This window comes from Eleginops maclovinus, chromosome 4 (genome assembly GCF_036324505.1).
Source record: "Eleginops maclovinus isolate JMC-PN-2008 ecotype Puerto Natales chromosome 4, JC_Emac_rtc_rv5, whole genome shotgun sequence".
Lineage (NCBI taxonomy): Eukaryota > Metazoa > Chordata > Actinopteri > Perciformes > Eleginopidae > Eleginops > Eleginops maclovinus.
In genome coordinates, this window is record NC_086352.1 from 27,625,611 (window position 1) to 27,648,311 (window position 22,701).

Genomic DNA, 22,701 nt, shown 5'->3' on the forward strand with positions numbered 1-22,701 from the left:
CTCAGCTTGCTAGGAATCTAGACCAACGTGTTACTAAAATAAATGGAAAAAGAGTGACCCATGCCATACCAACAGTACAATCACAGCTTTTGTTATGATGTGTTCCACTCAATTGAATCAGACCCAATGTGCTTTCTGACAGCTCTATGAAGTGGGACTCTTATATGCCCTCTTTGTTGGTGTGCAATGAATTATGCAAGAGGGGAATAACATGCACCCTGTGTGCCTTTAGGTTTTAGCACCATCACTGCGGAGGAGGGGACATTTGGTGTTCATTATAGGAGAAGAGCAGGCATTAACCCTGAGGCTGGGGTCAGGATCAGAGGAACCAGGGTTACTGGGTGTACCTGAAGTCATCAATCAGCACAGCAGACACCATCTAACCGTCTTCTGCTTTCATCTTTTTACTCACAGCCGTAAATCGTCCTATCGGATGGACCTGCATGAGACTGCACAGCCCAGTCAAACAACCTATGCAATCCATGCCAATTGGCTCTCGTGGTGCAATACTTCATTTGAAGTATGATGATTCTTTTTCCTCTCTGGCATTCCACTAAGGCGCCTCTTTTGCCCTCCGAACAAGAACAGGCACGGCAAAAGGACCGAACACAAATATCCTGTCCATCAAGTGTACAACAAGAGGATTGCACCATAAGAAATTCCATGATATGTGAAGAGACTCTTGAAACTAAAAAGCCAGAAAAAACAGGCTGAGGGTTTTACAGGATTGCAGTGTAGGTTACCTTTCTGGTATGTGGCGCTGAGGTCTGCAAATGACAGGCTTGAGAGTATTTCTGTCACATTCAGGATTTCAACAGACTTGACTGTCCTGTGTGACACCACTAAACAATGCAAGCAGAATTCTTCCAGAATGTGAAGCTCTGATGGCAGCAGTGACAATTTCTCCTGTGTAATCAAAAAACAGTGAACTAACTCCAAGCAGATTTCAATTTCTGCAGCTTAGTTTGCTCACATTTATCAGACAGTCATATTAGCACTGATGCACCAAAACACAAGTGAACACGTTCCCCAAACGTACACATATTGGCAAAGCTGCATAAGCACACACTCACCTCTCTATAGCCAAGAGAGGAATTCTATGCCACAAGTGATGCTTGACAGAAATACCTTATAAGACAACTTTATAGTAAGACCTTCTTCATTTATATTTCAATCAATTCATCACTTTTCCCCCATCCTAATTATCTACACTGTAATGGTATTATGTTGGTCATTATGATCTATTGCACGTTTGTCAGTCCAGGGAGAGGGATCCCTCCTCTGTTGCTCTTTCAGAGGTTGCTTCCATTTTTTCCTCTTAACAAGGTTATAAGAGGGAAGATGTTCTCCATCTGAATCTTAGGTTTAAGGACAGAGAGTGTCCCATACAGCTCCTTGAAGCAAATGTAATTTGTGTTATAAGATTCCTTACATAAAACTGACTTTAAATCCTTCACAAAACATGACAACATATTCTTGCACATTGTGTGCCAATGCCAAATTGCAAGGCAAAGCCAGAGCGTTGCATTTTCACAGACATTGCAAACTGCACAACCCAAAATATCCACCGCTAAGCAGGGTGTAAACGCAGAGGGTAGCTAGTGTTTTGGGTTATATTTAGTACTAAATGACCCCGCACACTACCGGGTAAAACAGACATAAATCACAATATGAACACACGTTCAATTTGGTGTGGCGATTGTGTCGTGGACAAGCAGCACAGGTGAATATGGAAAAAAAATATTTTATTTGCGAACAACCTGTGGCATATACACTACTTCTTGAATGAATCACCGAGGGTACAAGCATGGGGTCAAACGCAATGAGTGCAGAATTGTAAAAAAGTGACAGATGAAACATGAAACAAACGTAAACAAATACGCAACATAAGCTTGCACAGCTAGCATGAGGGATTTCTAGCTAGTAGTAACTAGCAGCTGTTGGGTAAATCCCTCTCCTGCCACACACTAACGGTCCATCATCTCCTACGTTACTTACCCCGCTTCTTCTGGACGGCAAATTAGTCCTCTCACACACAACTTCCCCCGGTGTCGTCTACCGGTGCTGTTTCATCACTGCACCGTCGGTACCGAAAAACGATGACGTGACCTTTACGGGTGATGTTTTTAGTCAGTGTTTCTGTCTCAGAGATTAACCGTTAGCTGTCCGCGAGGATTCTGGTCTGTCTGTCAGTCACTGCGCGAGCCGGCTGTTCGCTCTGCCGCCATCTTGGTTTGTGATGGGAATCCGCCACACGCACGCACGCATGCACACACACACACACACACACACACACACACACACACACACACACACACACACACACACACACACACACACACACACACTCTCTCTCTCTCTCTTTTTCTCTCTCTTGATCTATCTATCAATATATGTCTCTGTTTTATCAATTTTCAAACACACACTCACACACGACCCTGAGGACACTGATTGACATAATGCTTTCTCTAGCCCCCTCACTCTAACCTGAACCATTTGAATTGTATATTAAATTAATTTGATTTTCAAAAATGAAATGAAAGTATTTAATTTATTTTTATGTGTAGTGCATATTTCAGAAGGTGTTAAACTCATTTGTTTCACTCATATGTGGCTGGGCTACAAGTGTGCACCAGCATCTACTCTCTCTCTCTCTCTCGCTCTCTCTCTTCTCGCTCTCTCTCTCTCTCTCTCTCTCTCTCTCTCTCTCTCTCTCACACTCACTCACTCTCTCTGTGGGCAGTTCTATATCACAGCAAGCCTCTCCCTGCAGGATAATCATTATATAATCTACCTGATGCTGACAATGCCTGCAATTATAATACCTAAACATTATCTACATTTGTTACATTGTGTTCAAAATTAAACTTCCCAACAATACTCTAAATACTCAACATTTCTCCATTTACACAACCGATCAGTAAATGGAGAAAATAATAATAATATTGGAAACAACATCCCAAAATTGTTGGTATATTAGATGTATAACATGATAAACTGTGTAATTAATGATCACAGCTTTTCTTAGACGGTAGTAAGTTAGAGATTTCAAATATTTGTAATTTTACCACACAGGGTTGCACTATGAAATGTCAGTTGTGCAATAACTTCCAAGCCAGTTACACTATTTCAAAATATACTTTGTTCCCTAAACTGTGCAGCACAGCGCCATCGGCTGTTGTACTGCATTTCATTTCTGCAAAACAAACAGCACATGCCGCTAAGTGACAAGTAAACAAAATGTCTCATGTACCAACAGCTTCACAGAAAAATACAGACAAACAATAAACAAACACATATTTCAGAAGCTCATAGTGTCTGAATCCAAATGGAAAATATGCCGTGTGGCCTCTGCCAAAATTGAAAAGCTGTGAAATGATTAAATTAAGATTTACAACAGCATCTCCACAACCTGTTGCCATTTGATTAACCGATAGTGATTCAATGTTATACCTGCAGCTGCCTCCTAAAGTATGCACCTGTGCTCCATTTAAGTGGGGCCCCTTGCAGCTATGCCGGCTTTATATCTAAATGGAGCACACACCCGGTGTATTGCCAGCTCAATTCCTTTAAAAGATGTGTTCATGTTGCATACAAAGCAAATGTACTGCCAATCAGGTGTTTTTGAAGGCTACATATATTTGTAGCCTTCAAAAACACATATCAGCTAATATGCCAACTGAACAGCTAGCAATGTAAACACCATGTGTGTGCTGGCTCTCTGTTTGTGAGACAGCTCGGCCAAAAAAAAAAATGAACAGAAACAGCACTTTGTGTCATTTCTTCCACCCCTCTCCATTACAACTTTATCAGATGGTACTGTATGCTGGCCAGCAAATATGAACCTTAAAATGAGTATTATAGGGCTCCTGTAAGCGTGTTGGGCAACTTCCCCCAAATTGAAGCAATCTAAGCTAAAGGTAATTATTCAGGGCTTTGTATAAGAACTTCTTGTATTGTGTCAGCCTGAACTCCTGAGATCATATATATTATTGTAAATGAAACTCTGCTGAGCCTTTGGTTACACATTTAGGCCAAAGGCGTTCAAAAAAACAAACATGTTAACCCTTGGATTGCAAAGTTCCAGGCAGTAATGATTGTTTATTCAAATAACTGGACAAAACTATAAATATCAAACAACTTTGAGAAAAACAATTATATAGAAATGTGTATGAAATGTGTTTCTGCCAGACTTTGTAATGATGATTCATAATGAAATGTCAAAGATATCATTAGTAAAGAGTGCACTTCATTTTTATCTTTGGAAAGTAATAGTATTATTTTGGACGTTATCCAAATACTTACACAAAAACCTTGTGAGCTTTGTGACTGTTGAAGCAGTGCCATGCTGAAAATGTGTTTGGGCACCTCTTCTAACTGGCTCTGGCATTTCTGCATGTATTGAAAAATGAGACCTGTGTAATAATATATTATTGGGCCACCCGGTCTTGTTTGCATTGGCATTGAAGCTTTAGTAATAACATGCTAGTATTTTAGATATCAGGCATAGAGACTTTCATGTATGGGATTGTGTCAGTACTCCAATAAGAAAAAATACATGACCAATCTTATCTTTTTGTTGTAGTCTTAAAGGCTTTACAATTGGAGACTTGTTTTTTTACACATTTATTTAAACACAATGATGCATGAAACTCCAAATCATCACATAAAAACAACTAAATCCATCCATCCAAAATAAGAAGAATGCCCATTATTGTTTCAAGATACTAAACTAAATTTGCAAAGGACAAATAATAACAGAGGAAACCAGAGAGGCGAGGATAGGATATCCAATCTCCGGCTGAGGAGCCTGTGGGGCTTAATAAAATCCTCTCACTCCAGGAAAGAAAGATCAAAACATCAAAATGACAAAATAATACATAAACATCAGACCCAGCAGGGAATAAAAGAAGACATAAATACATAAAGAACAAGAAACACATGCAATAGTGATTAAGATAACTCTGATGGTAATTATTTAATGAAAAATTTCATTATGGAATACATATTGATAATAAATACAACATGTGTAACATAATCATTGATTTTTCATATAATTGAATCCAAACATCAAAGGCACAGGGCCGTGGTAATCACATAAATGGTTCTATTTGTCTTGTTTGACAGCCCAAGTGACCATTTCCAAAATAAAAAATGGTGGAATGTAATACAGATATCTTGCAATAAACCCTGTTGAAAAGGATCAGTATTTTATTATGATATCTTCCATAGTTCCTTTTTTATTCATTTAATCTGAACACTTAAAACATGCAGTTTAATTGAGGAATACCCCAATTACTTGTTTGAAGATTACAGTATGTAATCCAATTTGTTTTTATTGATTTAAGTGTCCAGGCTATAGTATTCCAGTTATATTAGAGAAATACTTATTTGTCCAACCTCTACTACATTTTTATTTGGGTTGAATGCCCTGATAAATAAGAAAGCTGTCATTATTTAAAGAAACAGCTCAGTGCCCTCTGTCTGCTGTGTTGTGAACGTGGACTATATGGGGGAAAACCAAAAAAAGGATTTTAAAAGAGCGCCTGAGCTGCTCACATTATTATATGTTGGAAAATGTCGGAGTGATGATTGATTGAGGAACAACAATACCTGACCTACAGAGTGTAAAGCTGTGTTACATATTCTGCTACTGCTGCTGCTGCTACTGCTGCTGCTACTGCAGTGGCAACACTTGTTTGTTGTTTCAGAGAATGTCTAACTGATCATATAATACCTGCATTTGAGAAATAATATCCCATTTGCTTTAGAAATATGTTTTCTCTGAACTGCAATGACTTTGACAGTCTATATTGCTGGCACAAGACACTTCTATTTTATTTCCTTTTTTTCTAACTCCTGTTGTTGCATGTTTATTTTGTCATGATTTGTATACCCATTTATGCCACCTATGGATGTCATGACAATGTCTCTTTTGAAACAATAAAAAAATATATATATCTTTAGTGTGAATTAAGACACATTTTGGATGATTATTTATTTAATTCTAATTCATTTTTTTAACCAAACCCTTTTTTACCTCTTTTGGTTCCATGAATTGTTGTATTATGTGTTTATGCCGCAGGGTATTGTTTGAATTAAAATAAATGTCTTCTTCCATGTTGTAATCTGTGTGCCATGTTGTTAAAGCACGTTGATCTGCCCCCAGTGTATGCAAAGTGCTACACAAATAAAGCTTTAACATAATGTAATAATCCTGGAAGGTCCTTTGTTATGTGTTATTCTGAAATGGTCCATTCTGCATAATGAGTACTTTTACCTTCAGCACTCTAGGTATATTTTGATGCTTAAACTTTTGTACTTTTACTTAAGTTGTGTTTTGAATGCATGTCTTTGCTGGCTGAGAATTTTTTTGTTTAATACTTTTATTGCAACCGAATCGCAAGATACAACCACATCATTTCCAATGCATTAACATCACACCAAAAATAGAATGTACTAACAGAAAAAAGACTTCCTACAGTGAATTAAAATAAATATCTTAGAACACCTCTGCACGTCAGAGACACAGTGCAGACTGACATTACTTTGGTCGCTCTGTGATGAACCTTCCATGCCCCTGGTGCATGCTGGGAATATGTGTGAATGGAAAACTAATGAAAAAATAACACAAGCTGACAGATTCTCCTGGCAGTACCACGTCCTGATCTGCCCACAATTATTTCATTGATTGTAAGTGACACCTCACTTATAGGTTGTTTGCCAGCAGCTCATTTTTCAGGATGAATAACTCCATTTTGTGTTGAAGGGGCAGACTATATGATGAAACTGGGTGAAACATCTCTTTGTGAGTGGGTGGGAGGTTTGCTTTGTGTTAGTGGAGGGCTGCAAAAGGTATTCCCACATGCAGCCTCATAAATCCTTTAAATGTTCATTAACCTTTAGTTCTCAGAAGTGAGATGTACAATAACTGGAAAACTGCTTATTTTATTCTTTAACAGGTATAAATTGCCCTTGTTTTGGTTGTTTGTTGATAATACACACATACAGTAAGAATAAATCTGGCCAAAAAGTTTGTGTGTGAAGTGATTGAGACTGTTATGAGAGGCGTGTTGCCTACACAATATCTGATGCCTCCGTTAAAGGGCCCTACTATGCTTATGTTTTGCCTCTACTGTGACTTGTTTACATGGTTTAATGTTCAAAAGGGTCTTTATTTCCCTCATACTGCCTGTGCTGCGGCACATTTTTCTCACCCTCTGTCTGAAACCAGAGCCCAGTCTCCTCTGATTGGTTAGCTGGCCGTATCTGTCGTGATTCTTTAACCGCTTAGAGATGTCCCACCCCTTAGCCCATCACCTACAATGTGTTGAAGCACTAGCCGATAGAAGTGCAATTGTTACATACTAATCTCATTATGTTACGGAGGTAAACAAAGGAACACAATGGAGGCTCCCTCTGGCGTATACTTTGTGATTTTACTCTTTTCCAGACCATTTACATGCACAAAAACTATATAACACATTACAGTAAAGGGAAAACTCCAAAAAGCATAATAGGACCTTCAAGACGCTCACTAGCTGAAATACAGTACATAAGAGCTATGTTGCTTTGTTTTTGCACAGATAGAAGTAGCTGATTCTTAATGATTGTGTTACCAAGATGGCCTTATTAAAATATGCTCAAACTTGCAATATTATAGCATAAACTTCAATATCAAAATACATACAAAAATGAATTTATTCTCTCCATAATTTTCAAGGCTATAAGTTCAAGAACATAACACGTTTTAATTTTGTTTGACAATTCAACCCTGTGATGTCCCGCCTTCAAAATACATACAAAAACTGCTTATAAATCCGATCTTTTATGAATTATTGAACACTGCTACCTTGATGAAAATCTCACAATTGAAAGCCTCAGATTTGCTTTGATTTGGCAGATTAGGGATGGATTATTATAATGAATCTTGAAAATAGGACTTAATAATTAATGTAAAAGCCAAGCAAAAACAACATTTAAAGGATAAAATGTTGAACTAAATAAAAAGTTATTAAAAATGTTTATAAGTTACTTATTCATCAATGCTATAACTATTTGACCCTAAACTATAATATGAATAAAATCCCCTTTATCATGTGATTATCAAATAAAACTCATGAAATGATTTTAATTTACAATGTGAAACGCATTTAATAACTAAAAGCCCTTTTAAGGATTTCCCCCAATATTCTGTGGTTCTGCATTTGCAATGATTGAATAATTGATGTTGGCAAAAGCAAATAAATGACACATATGGACAGAGTTTATCACATATAACTCTTTCAGCAGTGAATGCATTTCACATTATTGTTTCTATGCCTGTAAAAATGCCCTTGTCATGTCTCACTGCTGCCATCTACTGCATACAGTTAGCAAACAAAGTCTGTTTTTCACCAATTCTAAATTAGTTTCCCCTTTTTTGGTAAATTTCAGGACTGTATCAGCCTATTTTTGAGCCCATTGAAATTATATTTCCCTGAGACAACTCACAACACTGATCATTAAGTATCCCCTTACTGTCCCTTGTTAAACTACCAGAGGATGGCAGTCTGCTCTCCTAAAGTTTTATAACCTCCACCTGGTGATGATGACAGTGAACAGACCTTAAGAGAACAGGGAGATTTTTGTCTGCTGCTAAAAGACAGCATGGTTCATCACTTTATATTTGAATGTCAGCTTATACATTCTGTTCATTGACACACAGAAACAGTGAAGGCAGTGTGTTTTACTGCAGAGCATCAGGTACCGGCATGTGTCCTGTTTTTTATAGAAATCACATAACAAAGCATGGTTGATGCAGTTAATCTATTTCCATGATTATTGTTATTCTTGGGCAAATTTCTAGTTGCTTTGGATGAATGCTTCAGCGTAAATGCAAATTAATAAGGCTGATTCCATTTATTATTATAAGTGGGCAGAAAACCTACAAAACAAGGTGACAGTATCATATTATTGAGATAGAGATAGACCAAGTAGACGAGTTCAAATTTTTAGGTATCATTTTACACTCTCAATTGAAGTTTGAGCCACATGTAAAGAGTCTGTGTAAAACTGTCAAAACCATTTCAAACTGCTTTCGTCTGATTAGACAATATATACCCCTTAAGACAGCACAGCAATTCATGCATGCAATGATATTCTCCCATTTATCATATTGTACAACCGTTTGGGGTCAAGCTAATCAAACAACACTGGCACCAATTAGGTCATTATATAAACAGGCACTAATGGATAATAAACCTGCTAGGTGGCACTATTGCCAAATTATCAAGAAACATAATCTTTTAAGTTTTGACAGTTTTCTAGGCCTCTCATTCTTAAAACTGACTTTCAAGTGTGTGAACAACCTTGCTCCAGAAATACTCTGCCAACTAGTAAACAAACAAAACAGTGGAATTAGAACTAGGAGTGTAACAAGCAATAATTGTAGAATAGTGAAACGCAGCACAACATTCGGACAGTCATCCTTCTCAGTAATAGGTGCCAACCTATGGAATACATTACCACCTGCAATAAAAACATTGACAGAGCTCAAGGCTTTTAACACCGAACTAAAACAATGGCTGAAACTGAAACAAACCAGTGAACATTGACTTTTATATCCTACTGTACTTGTTTAGTGTCCTGCCCTTCATGTTTTGTGTTTTTGACTATTGTTTATGTATCGATTTTGTCTCTGTCTATATGTTTTGTTTATTAATGTTTCTGTACTGTTTTTAATTTTGCTCATGAACTCTGTTTTAAAAGCCTAACCAGGGTAAGGGGTTGCAAATTAGCTTTGGCTAGAAACTAGTATGCATGACATCTGTTTTGTATTTCATATGAAATAATGTTTAATGCGTTTGTCCCTGATCAATAAACGTCTAAATAAAAATATATATATACTTTTATTAGTACTTGTAAAAAGCTGTTATGGTTAACATATTAGCAAACCTGGTCGACTATAAATCTACTTAAGTCCTGTTTTCCTGATGATCTATAACAATAAAATGCTCTTGGGTATATTGATTAGTAAAATAACAAAACAGAATAATATAGCATTCAACACCATGGAAGGAGCCATTTAGTACGTTAGTAAATTTACTATTTATATTTGAGGTCCATTTTGCTGAGCTTCTGCGCTGAAGCGGCATTCTGATTTCTCTGTGTAACTCTTTAATTTTAGTCATTAATAGAAATAAATAAATGCTTTACGAGTTGATAGCTAACAATTTTGAAACCAAATTTTCCTACAGCTAAATTTAGGCCACTCATGAGACAAACCAGCTGAGCTCCAAAGCTGACCAGGACCATCTTTCATGCCTCTGTATGCTAACATGTTTGTCATGGGGCTCACACTCTGCTGTAAGACAAGCTATGTGCACAGACACAGTTTCAGGAATTTCTCCTCTCTGCTATTGATTTCCTGAGCTTTTTTTTTCAAGTGTTTAGATGACTAGCAAGAGACAAACACGCCTTTTCAAATGATCCCCTCCCTGTGCTCTCTCCTCCGTGCATTAGAGGCCAGGAGACAGGCAGGATGTGAGCAGGCCGATAAACTGCAGAGAGACAGGGAGGCTGTCAGGGGGGGTTTTCTGGTGGTCACTCCCTCACTGTCCAACAAACATGCATGGAGATCTAAAACTGTTGCAGCCTCCCCTGCTCCACTGAGCACTGGTCAAATTTGGGGCAACTAAACTTTGTTCTTATGAAGGGGTTCAGCAGTATAAGATGTCATGCTTCAAGTAAGAGCTTCCAAAAGGTACTCGGTTTTATCCTCAGTCAAACAACACTCAGCCTGCGGTTTACGACTGAACACAGCAAACCTTGCGGCTGCTTTTCCTTTAACTGTATCTTCTAATGTTGGTCTGCTGAAGTGTAATTAAGAAAGTCAGACTGCCATAAAGGTCAGTCACTGGTGACACTGATAGTTGTTAGGAAAGAGATTGCATTCTTTTATGATTAGTCTTTTATGATCATCTTTTGTCTTTATACTTTGTCTATATATTTACTGTCTGTCAGCATGGCACTAACCAAAGCAAAATGTATTTCCCCCTGGGGACCTTTAACAGTCTGTCCATACCTTCACTCCACTACACCTCAGTCTTGATCTTGAAATACACTTTTCACTGCAAATGGGTTAAGATGTCTTCTTTGATTTTCTCTGTAGTTCAGTCTTTTACAGCTTTCATTGACAGCAGTATGGTGACACAAATGCTGCATCCCCCTCTAGAGAGGAATCAGGTCAGTTTTATTTATCGGCCCATTTCACAAATCATACATTTACCTCAGGGCCCGTCTGTCACTAATAGGAACAGTAACTATTATAGATTCTAAAGTGCGAGTGCACCTGTAAACTTGCAATAATATGCATTTTTTCAGAGCCAAAGGGGGGAAATCTGGGCATCTGGACCAGTGACATGGTTCTTAGCTGACTGACCTCTGACTTCTGACCCCCCCTTGAGGGTTTGACAGGAAACTGAACTTCCATTCTACAATCAATACAGTGCCACATAATTACAGTTAAAAACATAGTAACCTTCTGCACAGGAAGGAAGTGAATATCATTAAATAGGGTGATGGAGTTGAATCGATGCACATGCAATTGAGGTATGAACTTCAGTTTTTCAAAGTCATGGCTCTGAAATATTTTTCCTGAATTTCTGATTCCACACGACTAACCGTGATTACATCTAACTCTTTTTAAGGTTTTACTGGGAAACTTTATTCATATAACCATGATTTTAATCTGGTTTTGAAGCTCATATAAGTTAAAGAAATACTTTGACACTATGAAGAATTTCTCTTAAGCCATATGTGTGCAGCATATATCATAAGGCCCGATTTTTCAACAAAATAATGTTGGATGATGTGAAATAACTTTTACATCTTTCAAGCTACAAGAGAATAAACATGTTCAAACTGTATGTTGAAAGGGAATGATACTTTTAAAAGCATGCTGAACAAAGTGTGAGTCTTAAGGCGAGGGTGTATATTTCCTTGGAAATATAAGCATGATGCTAACTAACTAGATTTGTGCCTCCTTGTGTGCTTATGATTCGGTGACACGCGGCGGTAATACGGAATAATTATGTTATCTAGTTGGAGTTCCATCCTCTTCTTCCTCTTAATATTGATTCAGGCAGTGATGTCCTGTCAGGGCGTCTTTTACAACAGTGTCGACTCACATCCTGCTGTCTTGAAACAGCAGTGAAAGGAAAATAAAGATGTTGCAGTGATCATCACAGAGTCAAACACTCAAAGAGTCCAATGTGAAGTTTTAATGCAGTACTGTGCAGCCATCTGGAGGTGTGGAACCATTTTCTATGGGGAAAACAACATCCTGTACATTTTTGCAAATCAAAAATATATAAAAACTTTACATTTCCACTAGAATTTTAAATCTGACTCAACTTCCTACCTCTTAGCGTACCATAGCCTAAAACATAGTCAACCTTTTGGACTGCTATCTGCCACTGCAGGAACATGCATACACTGTATATAAATAGAAGATGCACTTGTGTGAGTATCCATATACCAATGTGTGTGTGTGCTGAGTCCAATAGGTCCAGTGACCAGCCTGGCTTAGGTTACGCTCTCTCTAACATGACGGAGAGGAGAAACCTCTGAATGCACCTTGCTTGCGGGAAGTGGAGCGGCTGCAGGCATAAATAAATCTCCCCTGAGGAAAGTCGATACAGCAGCTCACATGTCAGCAGATGAATATCCGAGCCCGTCTGAATCTTAATGGATACAAAACAACCTGCAGATGATACACCCAAACATGTATCATCTTAATATGTGGAAGAATCACTCAAATCCTTAAGTACCTAACTGAAAGGTGCAGTACTACAGAGTAGCGGTACTTGAAAGTAAAGAAGTTACCATCTGAGGCTTGAATACCAGAATAGGAGAAGGACTGAAATAAGAAAAGGACAAAAGAAAATACAAAACAAGAATGGAGAAAAGGGACAAGAAAGATTATTTTTTTTAAACTTGGTGGTCTCGCAAACGGGATTACTCCATTAAAACACCAGTTCCTCACTGGCCAAATGTTTTTTAGTTAACTCCTATCGAGGAATTGTCATACAAAGCCTAAACTCTTCAGAGTATACTATACATGCAACTCAAAACTTTTACTTTAAGTTATAATATCAGTGGTAAATAAACATACATCATATTGATTACACATTTAGGCAGATATTAATGTATAGAAGAAACTTAGAAGGCATGGAAAATGTGCCATCAGGGAAGAAAACATCCATTGATGGAATAACCTGGTCATTCAGTATATTCAGGTAGTCAGCTGACCTCATTCTTTGGGCACATAACGTTGCTGAACCTAGACCAGACCAACTGCAGCAACCCCAGATCATAGCACTGCCCCCCACAGGCTTGTGACCTTTTTTTTGGCCGGGCAGTGTAGCAAACTATAGCTTCAAACCAATTTTTGCAAATACATTTCCTAAAGCAGAAGCAATGATAAAAAGGTAGTTGTGATCAAAAGAACTCCACTGAAGGTCATTTTTAAGTCAAACATCTACTTTGCTTAGAGGCTAATGTTGGTCAGCTCGGGTTGCTGCATAGACATAAAAAATGGTGGAATATTTCTCTGAGTGAGATGAAACGAGACCCTGTGGTTCATGAAGTGAGAGGTGCAGCGTGGCTGGTCAGAGGAGTCTTCTGATACAGATCAATGGAAACAACTGAGACTAGTGGAGCCAGAGACTCCCTGCTGATTCGATTTACCATCTCTGTGATTCACATGATTGTACAGTCCTGCCACACACACACACACACACACACACACACACACACACACACACACACACACACACACACACACACACACACACACACACACACACACACACACACACACACACACACACACACACACACACACACACACACACACACACACACACACACACACACACACACACACACACACACACACACAATGATTGAATGTTTCAAGCCGGACGCTCACACATAAAGGGTTAAAAATGCAGCATGATCATATGATTTATATACTGTAGACATAGATGTAAGTACACATTAATCATTCAAAAAAACAATAAAAACCTAATCTGGACTCTGACTTTCCTGGAATATAATAAATCCAAACCACATGCAGACAGGTGAGTCTGGAAACAAAAGGCGTGTCCTATTTCCCAAAATTCTCTCCTCCTTTGCTTTGACTCAAGTGCTGCTAGCTAGTCAGGAAAAAAGTATCAGCACACAAAAACATCAATATAAGATGATTATGCGAAACACCAGGTTACTGTATGGTCAAAGTCAGGCAACTACAACCAGGCCATCTTTACAGAAAAAAATGGTCATTTAGGTCTGTTGAAAAACAATGCTTATTATGACTTAAGTTGTCATGAAAAGGATTATTAAAGTTGCCAAGTAGTGACGGTCACCTCAGCTGGCATTTGAAAAGGTATACAGTAAGTAGTATTGTATGGATTCATATAGTACAAACAAACTTCCTCTGAAAGAGTAACAAATACAGTTTGTAGTTTCATTCCTCCTGACTGCATAAATGTCAATAAAAAACTGTATTAGCCTTTGTATAAAAATACAAGCGGAGTAGAGTCTCAATTCAATCAGGGCTACATCAATTATTCAGGAGCGCTCCTGTCGGCTGGGCTACTCCGGGGATCGATGCCTCTGTAATGTGGACTGATACGAGCCCCTGGTCGAGTCCTGGCTGCAGCAGGTTAATGGGCCGACTGGATTTCACCCACTGCAGGACACGCTTCCTGGGTAAAACTGTGCATCACACCCTACTGACGCACTGTTTAAGATCATATCGTGTGTGCAAATGTGAGCAGGCTATACAGTATGTGTTTAAGCCCAATGGGACTAAGCATGCATTTCAGTTCTGTGGCTCATAACCATCTGTTTGCATTATTGGTGCTGATAACACTAAGTTCAGCAAGGGCTTTGGTAGTGCCAAGTAAGTAACAACAATATTGCTGGCTGTGATAGGCTGAAGCTGCAGTCAACAAGGAAACACATCCCAAGGTTTACACAGGGTCCGTTTTCTTCTTAATAAAACCCTTTTTTCTGAAGTGTAACACCAATACAAACTCGAAAAAAACGTCTTTATTATTGCTCCTCATATATGTTTGAGCTTCTTTGTAAAGTAAAGATAAGAGTTTATACTTAAGAGTTGATATTAGAAGGCTGTCTTCACATTATTCTACATTATTAAAGTTTAGTATGTAAACAAATGAGCAGTAGTTTGTCACCTAAAAAACATTGGAAGCCAATGGTCCAATATTGTAACTGATATGAATGAAGTAAAATCCAGTTTACACAAACTCAGAAGGTACATTTCAGTCCTGTCCAACAATAAAACATTTGAAATTAAGAATATTTACATATTCATTGATTCTGTTTTTGTTATTTTTTTTCTACTTTCTGTATCGTTTGTTCATATACTGTCACATCTCTCTCTCTCTCTCTGTGGTAATCTGACACTGTTGGTTTCTCTGTGTTTTTTCCTGATCAATAAGTCCAAAATCAATTTGTGCTGCCGTTCAATGAAGAGGCTTAAGAGAGTTTCAAGGAGAGTGCCGGAAATGCTGAGTTTCTGAGAATCTGTGAGTGACATGAGGAAAGTGTTGCCTAGTAACATTAATCCTCTTTTGATGTAATGAGATTACACAATAAGTACAGACAGTGACACAGCAGATGGCTTTTTGGCGTTTTTTGTGTCATTAAAGATGAAACTGTTCTGATTTCTTTTTCTTCTTTTTGAAATCAGTAATAAAAAAATGAAAGACCTCATTTAACTTGGCTTTTAATTTGAGTTGATGTAACCGTTATTTTTTCCTCAAATTGTGTTGAATTTTATTTTGTAAATCTTTTTTGGGCTACATCTTTGAATTAAAAGATGCAGAAAAGTTTCTATTATTATCTTTAATATGATTCATACCTGCTAAACATCACACTGTTTTCATTGTGAGCACATTAGCATGCTGGTGTTGGCATCTAGCTCAAAGTATTACGAAGTATTTATAGCCTCATGGCTCAGCAATAGAAATAGTTGTTAAATTATTTGATCTGTTTTTTTCCCCTGAAGCTTTCCAATCTGCAAATTCAGCCCGTTTACTTTCAGTTTCTTTACTCCTTTCTTTAGAATCAGATAAATTGATGTGGTTGTTTGCCAGAAACATGTGGCCTTATCATTCTGCCGGGTTGTGTGATAATGCGAAGAGCATTAAATATTCAGTTAAGAGGAAGTTGAGTGTCACTACATTATCTGAGATGTCAGGCATTTATTGATGACTTTCCCTTGTCTGTTAGAGCTGAGAGGACACACATGGAAACACACACACACGCCCGCACACTGAACCACTGGGAGTAATATTATTTGTATGATAGATGTAGGCTATTTGTTTCATGAATTATAGATCTCCCAAAATGTCATCCACACTGTGTGTATGATGACATCACCTTGACATATGAGTCCTTTCAGCAGCACTTGCTGGAAGTTTTAACTGGGAAATTCAAAGGTTATTCAATCAATAAGTGAAGCTTTTTAAAACGCCTGGTTGTTTCCTCTACTGTGCTGAATTGTTAATTAGACAGAGTCTTCTTTACCAAAGCGTCTAGTGTGTAGAGGCTGCTGCTAAACCTAACGGATAATCTGCTTTTAGTTTGGCATCCTCAGCAGACAGACTTAAAAGCTCGCCATGAAATGTGCTTTGTTGCTTTAAGTAAAGCTACGGGCCTCTGATGGAATTAAAAACTCAAATCAGTGTCCTGGAACATAATTACAGGCAGAAATAATTCACTTTGTGAATAAAAATGCACTCCGGCTTTTTCTTTCAAAATGGAATTTGTCAATGAACTTGTAAAGGAGGATGTAGGAGAGAGAAAAGAGGATATCTCACTGCCATTACCCTGAAACAACCCCCCCCCCCCCATTCTGGCTCCACCTTCCTCCATTCATTCATTCAGACCCGGCCCTGGTGCTGCCCCCTCTGGGATTTGCCATCATAATTATATAGGAAGCAAACCGTCTGCTGTCTGTTGGAGCTTGAGCTGGCTGCAGGCGGGTCACACATGTCTGCTAGCTGTAACATGGATGTGGATGTCTGACACTGTTTGCAAGGTAGGACAATCTCTTTTATTTATCTTCAAAGAGTTCAACACAACAGAAAATGATTACCAGCCTTGGTTGTTAAATCTCTTGCTGTTTCGTTTTATTAAGTTGTTGTTTTTGTATTTTCAGAAACATAACTGCTGCCATGACCAATTTAATATTAACAGACTATAACTAAAGTATTAAAACAATAGCTTTGTAAGCTGTTTACCAAACTTTCATTCTGAACCATCTCTGAATGAAGCAGGAAGTTGTGTTGCCTGCGTAGATCAGATGTTAGGTCGACCAATGTCTTTCACGGGAACTTACCCATTTTCTGAACTCATTTTTATTTTGATGGTTTGCCAGAGGCGATCCGCATCGGCTTGCTAGTTTGCACAAATAAGCTGAAAGCATTCCTGCACACAAAGATGAGAGAAGGTTTTTTGAAGTGTTCCTTTTTAGAACATTGCTTAAGTAAAATAATTAAGGAACCATTGATTTGGAGCGCAAGAGAGTTGTAGCACTTTTAGACTAAACTAGACTACATTTTTAATGTATTCATAGTTTGATGTATTCATGTGTTTTTAATATGATTCCAATAAAACTGTTAGACTCAGACATCCTTTTTTTGTATTTTGTCACAGAGCAAGGAAGGGAAGCAGCCATGTCAGAGAAAAAACGAGGTTCAGACACTCGTCCCAAAAGTGGCCTCCGCAGTTGGAGTGCAGACAGTTATGTTTGGCGGGGAAAGAAACGCTCCCGGAGCTCTCGCAACGGGTCGACTCCTGGAGGACTAGAGGTGGAGGGGACGGAGGAGCTGGGTGTGCGGTCAACATCATGTCCGAGGCGGCGCAGAGAGAGAAAGTGTAGCTGCAGCACTCTTGGGGATGCATTGACGTCTGCAGACATTGATGTGGTGTGTCGGAAGGCCTTGTCCCACCGCTCACTGCGACAAAAGTTTCAGGATGCCGTGGGTCAGTGTTTTCCTCTGCGCTCTAACCATCACCATCATCATCACCACCATTCACTAGGTTCCTCACGCCCCTTCTCAGTGCTCTTCTGGTCCAAACGCAAGATCCACGTCTCAGAACTCATGCAAGAAAAGTGTCCCTTCTCCCCCAAATCTGAACTGGCCCGATGTTGGCACCTTATTAAAAATCAAGCAACCCACCAGAATGCCCTCAAGGACATGGAGACTCCTCTCAAACCCAATGTTTCAACTTCCTCTAGCTCCCCACCAATGACCCCTCTCTCCTGGGATGACATCTGCTGCTCTCCTGGTCCTGGAGGCACCAGTCTCGAGGACTGGGACCCTTCTTGTTCTCATGGAGGAGCAGAGGGCAGCTGTGGCCATACTGACTACATCCTTGTTCCAGATCTTCTTCAGATCAACAACAGCTCCTGTTACTGGGGTGTGTTGAACCGCTTTGAGGCGGAGGAGCTGCTTGAGGGCAAACCAGAGGGGACCTTTCTGCTCCGAGACTCAGCCCAGGACGAGTTTCTCTTCTCAGTCAGCTTCCGCCGCTACAGCCGCTCCCTGCACGCACGCATTGAGCAGAACGACAAACGCTTCAGCTTTGATGTGCGTGACCCGTGCATGTACCGGGATCCCAGTGTGACCGGACTACTGAGACACTACAGTGACCCGGCCACCTGCCTCTTCTTTGAACCCCTCCTTTCCCGGCCGCTTCCAAGGACCTTCCCTTTCACCCTCCAGCACCTGTGCAGGACTGTGATCTGTAGCCACATCACCTACCACGGCATAGACAACCTGATGCTGCCCTACCAGCTCAGGGACTACCTCCGACAGTACCACATCAAGTGTGATGGGGCCTGCGCTGTTTGACAGTCCAAAGCAGGCCTCGTATTGTGGAAGGCAAAGAAAGGACAAGCAAAGGCAGGCTCTCTTGGCAAAGAGGCAAACATATTGACGTTGAGTTCCAAACAGTCTCGCTGGTGAAGATCTGCTGTTGAGGTCTAAAAGGTGAAGAACTGGAGAGTTCTTTAAGATGTTTGTTTATCTGGATGCATCAAGAGGGAGAACAACTAAAGTCCCTTCTCTAAAGGTCTGAATCGCTATACTATAGGACCAATTGGACAAAATGTGTATTCCTTCAGTTCAAAGAGATGGTTCCAAACCTTGGATTTATGCTATCTGCCTTTAGGATAGCTACTGGAACCAAGGTCAAGGTACACGGAGACTAAAATGGCACACATGCCCCCAACACTTATTTTGCAATGTTAACTCTTGAAGTTGGAGCATTTTCCCCTTTTGACTTCAATTCAATGCGAGAGAACCATTTTCAATGTTTTCCTGAAACGAGCCAGTAGAGAGACTGAAACTGCATTTAGTAAATCTTGTTAATTCTTTATCAACTTTCTAACGAGACAACATTTAAGAACTCTTAAAAAGTTGAAAAGAGTGGTCCTCTCTAACTTTGCCATATAAATCCTGTTAAACTTGGTTAAAATCTAACAAACCACAAGGTTCTAGCCACACCTCCCTCAAAAGACGGAGGCTGTCAACCATATTAACCTCCTTGTGTAAAGTTAAGTCGGACAATCATGAGACGAGAGGACTACTTTTATCTACTATTAAAAAAAATGAGTTCAATTACTCTGTGGCAGTGTCTGTGAGACAAATAGACACATGGGGACAGAAAAGGAGAAATTGGTGATAACTTGGTAGGCGTGTTGTCTATGTATGGCTTTAAACAGTTCTTCTTAACAAACATGGCCTCTTATGAAGAGGAATTGAACCCATTCAATGGGACTGCATTCTTCTCTGCAGCCACAAGATGGTGGAACAATTGCACGGATCAGAGCTTGAGGGAAGGCTGTCTGCTTCGCTTCTCTTTCCTCAATTTAGCTGCTTCTTTACTGTTCAGTCTCAGCTGAGGTCTTCTGTAAATGAATCAGTCGCCTATACTCATTTCACAAGAATTGCAATTGGAAGACTGTTAACATGTTGGAGTTATGGTGGCTTTAAAAGCTTAACGCATTGCAAATAAAGTAATAATGCAAAAAAAAACAAAAAAACACAGGCAAATGAAAACAAACAACCAAATACAGAAATGCTGTAAGTCAAACAGAGCAGAACAGAATCATTTCTCAGAATTTCCAATATTTTTATAGTTAGCCTTTTGTTTACAGATGAAATCTGATTAATGCAATCAGAATACATAAAAAGGAAAACATTGTTTTGTTTCTGTAACTGTATTTGAAACGGTTTTCTTCAATTTAGTGCTGTTCTGAGATGTTATTATTTTTCTATATTTCTAGAAAATATATGTTGTACTTCAAATGCTGCACAAATTGATGACAATGGTATCTGTAGTTGCTTGTATTTTCTCTATTTGCATATGTTTCCTTAAGCTGCACTACTCCAAACTCTCAAGGCCACTGTATGGACTCGAGTACAGTATACCATAGGATGAAGCAGTTTTCTCAAAATGCCCCTTGAGGCATATATTGTATTCACTGCACTGATACACAAACCAATAAATGCCATTTACACTGCTTCTGTTGTTGGACTGTCTTAGTTTTTTTGTTGTCATTTCTAGACCAATTTAACGGTGCAGCTCAAGTCATGCTTATTATCCATCCATGCCTGTTCATGCTGCAGCTGAGGGCGGTGTCACAGTCCGACAGGCTAATGGTATGGAAAATGCTGCTTTTGAAGTAAGGCTCTGAAAACAATTCATCCCGCTTTCTGCAAAGGACACCTCTAAATGCCAGCGCTCCAGCCGAGCAAATGAACAGATAAGGACATGAAAAAGATTATTTCCCCCCTCATAAGTGTACTGGAATTCAGATTTTTGTGTGTCATTCAGCCTCCCTCCAAACACCAGTGTAAATCTGCCCTCTGGTTACACGTATGAATACAAAGCAGTGCATGGAATATTCATCATACGGTCAATAGGTTTTCAGGCACCAAAAATTTTGTGTCAGTACTTTTTAGATGTCAGCGTTTTACTTCTACATGCCGAAGTAGTAAGGCTGGTTTGCTGTTTGACTGGTTCTTTTACATTTTTTGTGAATTTCATTTTTACTGTTAAGGATTAGAATTAGGGCTGGTTTGGGCCACAAGGATACATATTTGCCACAAAACGGAGCTAATTTATGTCTTAAAGTGATTCATTCAAGCCTTACATTTCAGCAACAGTTACCTCAGGCTATCTCCAAACATAGATGAAAACAACTAAAGAGTCGATATGTAGGAAAGTTTAAATCCTATGTAGGTACTTCAGTCTCAGGATCATTTTTGTGTGCATGCTGGCTCACTGTCATATTGTTATGAATTACAGGGACATAGCCATTGGTATCCTTTGCCTTTCCTACAATGACTTTCCCACTAACTTTCCTAGTAACTATTATATTTCTTTAAAATACACACATACATACATACATACATACATACATACATACATACATACATACATACATACATACATACATACATACATACATACATACATACATACATATATACATACATACATACATACATACATACACACACACACACACATACATACATACATACATACATACATACACACACACACACACACACACACACACACACACACACACACACACACACACACACACACACACACACACACACACACATACACACATACACATACATACATACATACATACATACATACATACATACATACATACATACATACATACATACAAGTTTTCTTGTATGATCATGTTAGCCAGCAACAATTTTCAGATTAGATTAGATTTACAATATATTTGATATCCAAATCTGAGATTTTAGCTCATCCTAGGCTATTTTATACAGTCATATGTAGCGTAAAATATCAAGCCAGTTGTACATGTACATCTTCACACCGTGACTCTTAAACCCTGTTATGTTTCAGTGATGTAATACTTGGGCAGCTGTCGGCCAGCAGAGAACTTCCTGTTGCACTAATCAAAATCAAGATGCATTTGGCCATTCAACCGTGATGTTTTGAATTCGTTCAAAATGAGTTAAAGGGAGGCTTGCAGAGGCAGCTGGAGCAGCAAGTGGTGTGGTGCACTATGTTAGGCACCGAACATTACTCAAAAAAAGCGCTGGTTAACAGGTCTTTGTTTTACAAGCTGTATCAATACTGTCAGGTAGTGGCGTATGCTAAACATACGTTTACTTCTGAAGTTATTTTACTGTATGTAGGCTATTTTTGAAGGGTGTCTCTGAATCACTATAGTTTAGCTCACAGCAACAGTATTTAGTAAATACAGAGATGCTATTTCTTTGCACTTTTTAAAATAAAATGTGTGTTGGCCTATATTTAATTTGTTATTGTAAATTCAATTTGTGTTGTATCATACAACCATATTACAACTATTATTATGCTCATGTATGATAACATACTGCGGTATTGAATAAAGGGCAGCTGATGCAGCTTTCATAATTTCTTCTAAATGCCTGTTGCCTCCACTCCTCTCCCCTCGAATCTCTTCCTGGATTTCTCTGCTCTCTACTCCTGTGGAAGATGAGGAAGGAGAGAGGAGTCGAGGAGGTGAGAACTTGAGAAAGGGTGCCCGAGAGGTGAGTACTTGACAGGTCCATGCAGCGTGAGTTGAAT

General features: G+C 38.9%; 2 protein-coding genes across 2 annotated transcripts in view; one reads left to right on the forward strand and one right to left on the reverse strand.

The window, feature by feature from the left end:
* The window catches only part of LOC134863449 (C-myc promoter-binding protein-like), a 60,017-nt gene extending 57,784 nt beyond the window's left edge, over positions 1–2,233 (reverse strand). Inside the window, exon 1 of the mRNA XM_063881975.1 lies at positions 1,999–2,233. The gene's annotated coding sequence lies outside the window, so the exon portion shown is untranslated. The remainder of the gene's footprint in view (positions 1–1,998) is intronic.
* A 15,520-nt stretch (positions 2,234–17,753) lies between these two features.
* Positions 17,754–18,935, forward strand: socs4 (suppressor of cytokine signaling 4). Its single transcript, XM_063882392.1, has one exon. It carries the CDS (start codon positions 17,754–17,756, stop codon positions 18,933–18,935), a length of 1,182 nt encoding a protein of 393 aa, XP_063738462.1.
* Positions 18,936–22,701: the final 3,766 nt, after the last annotated feature.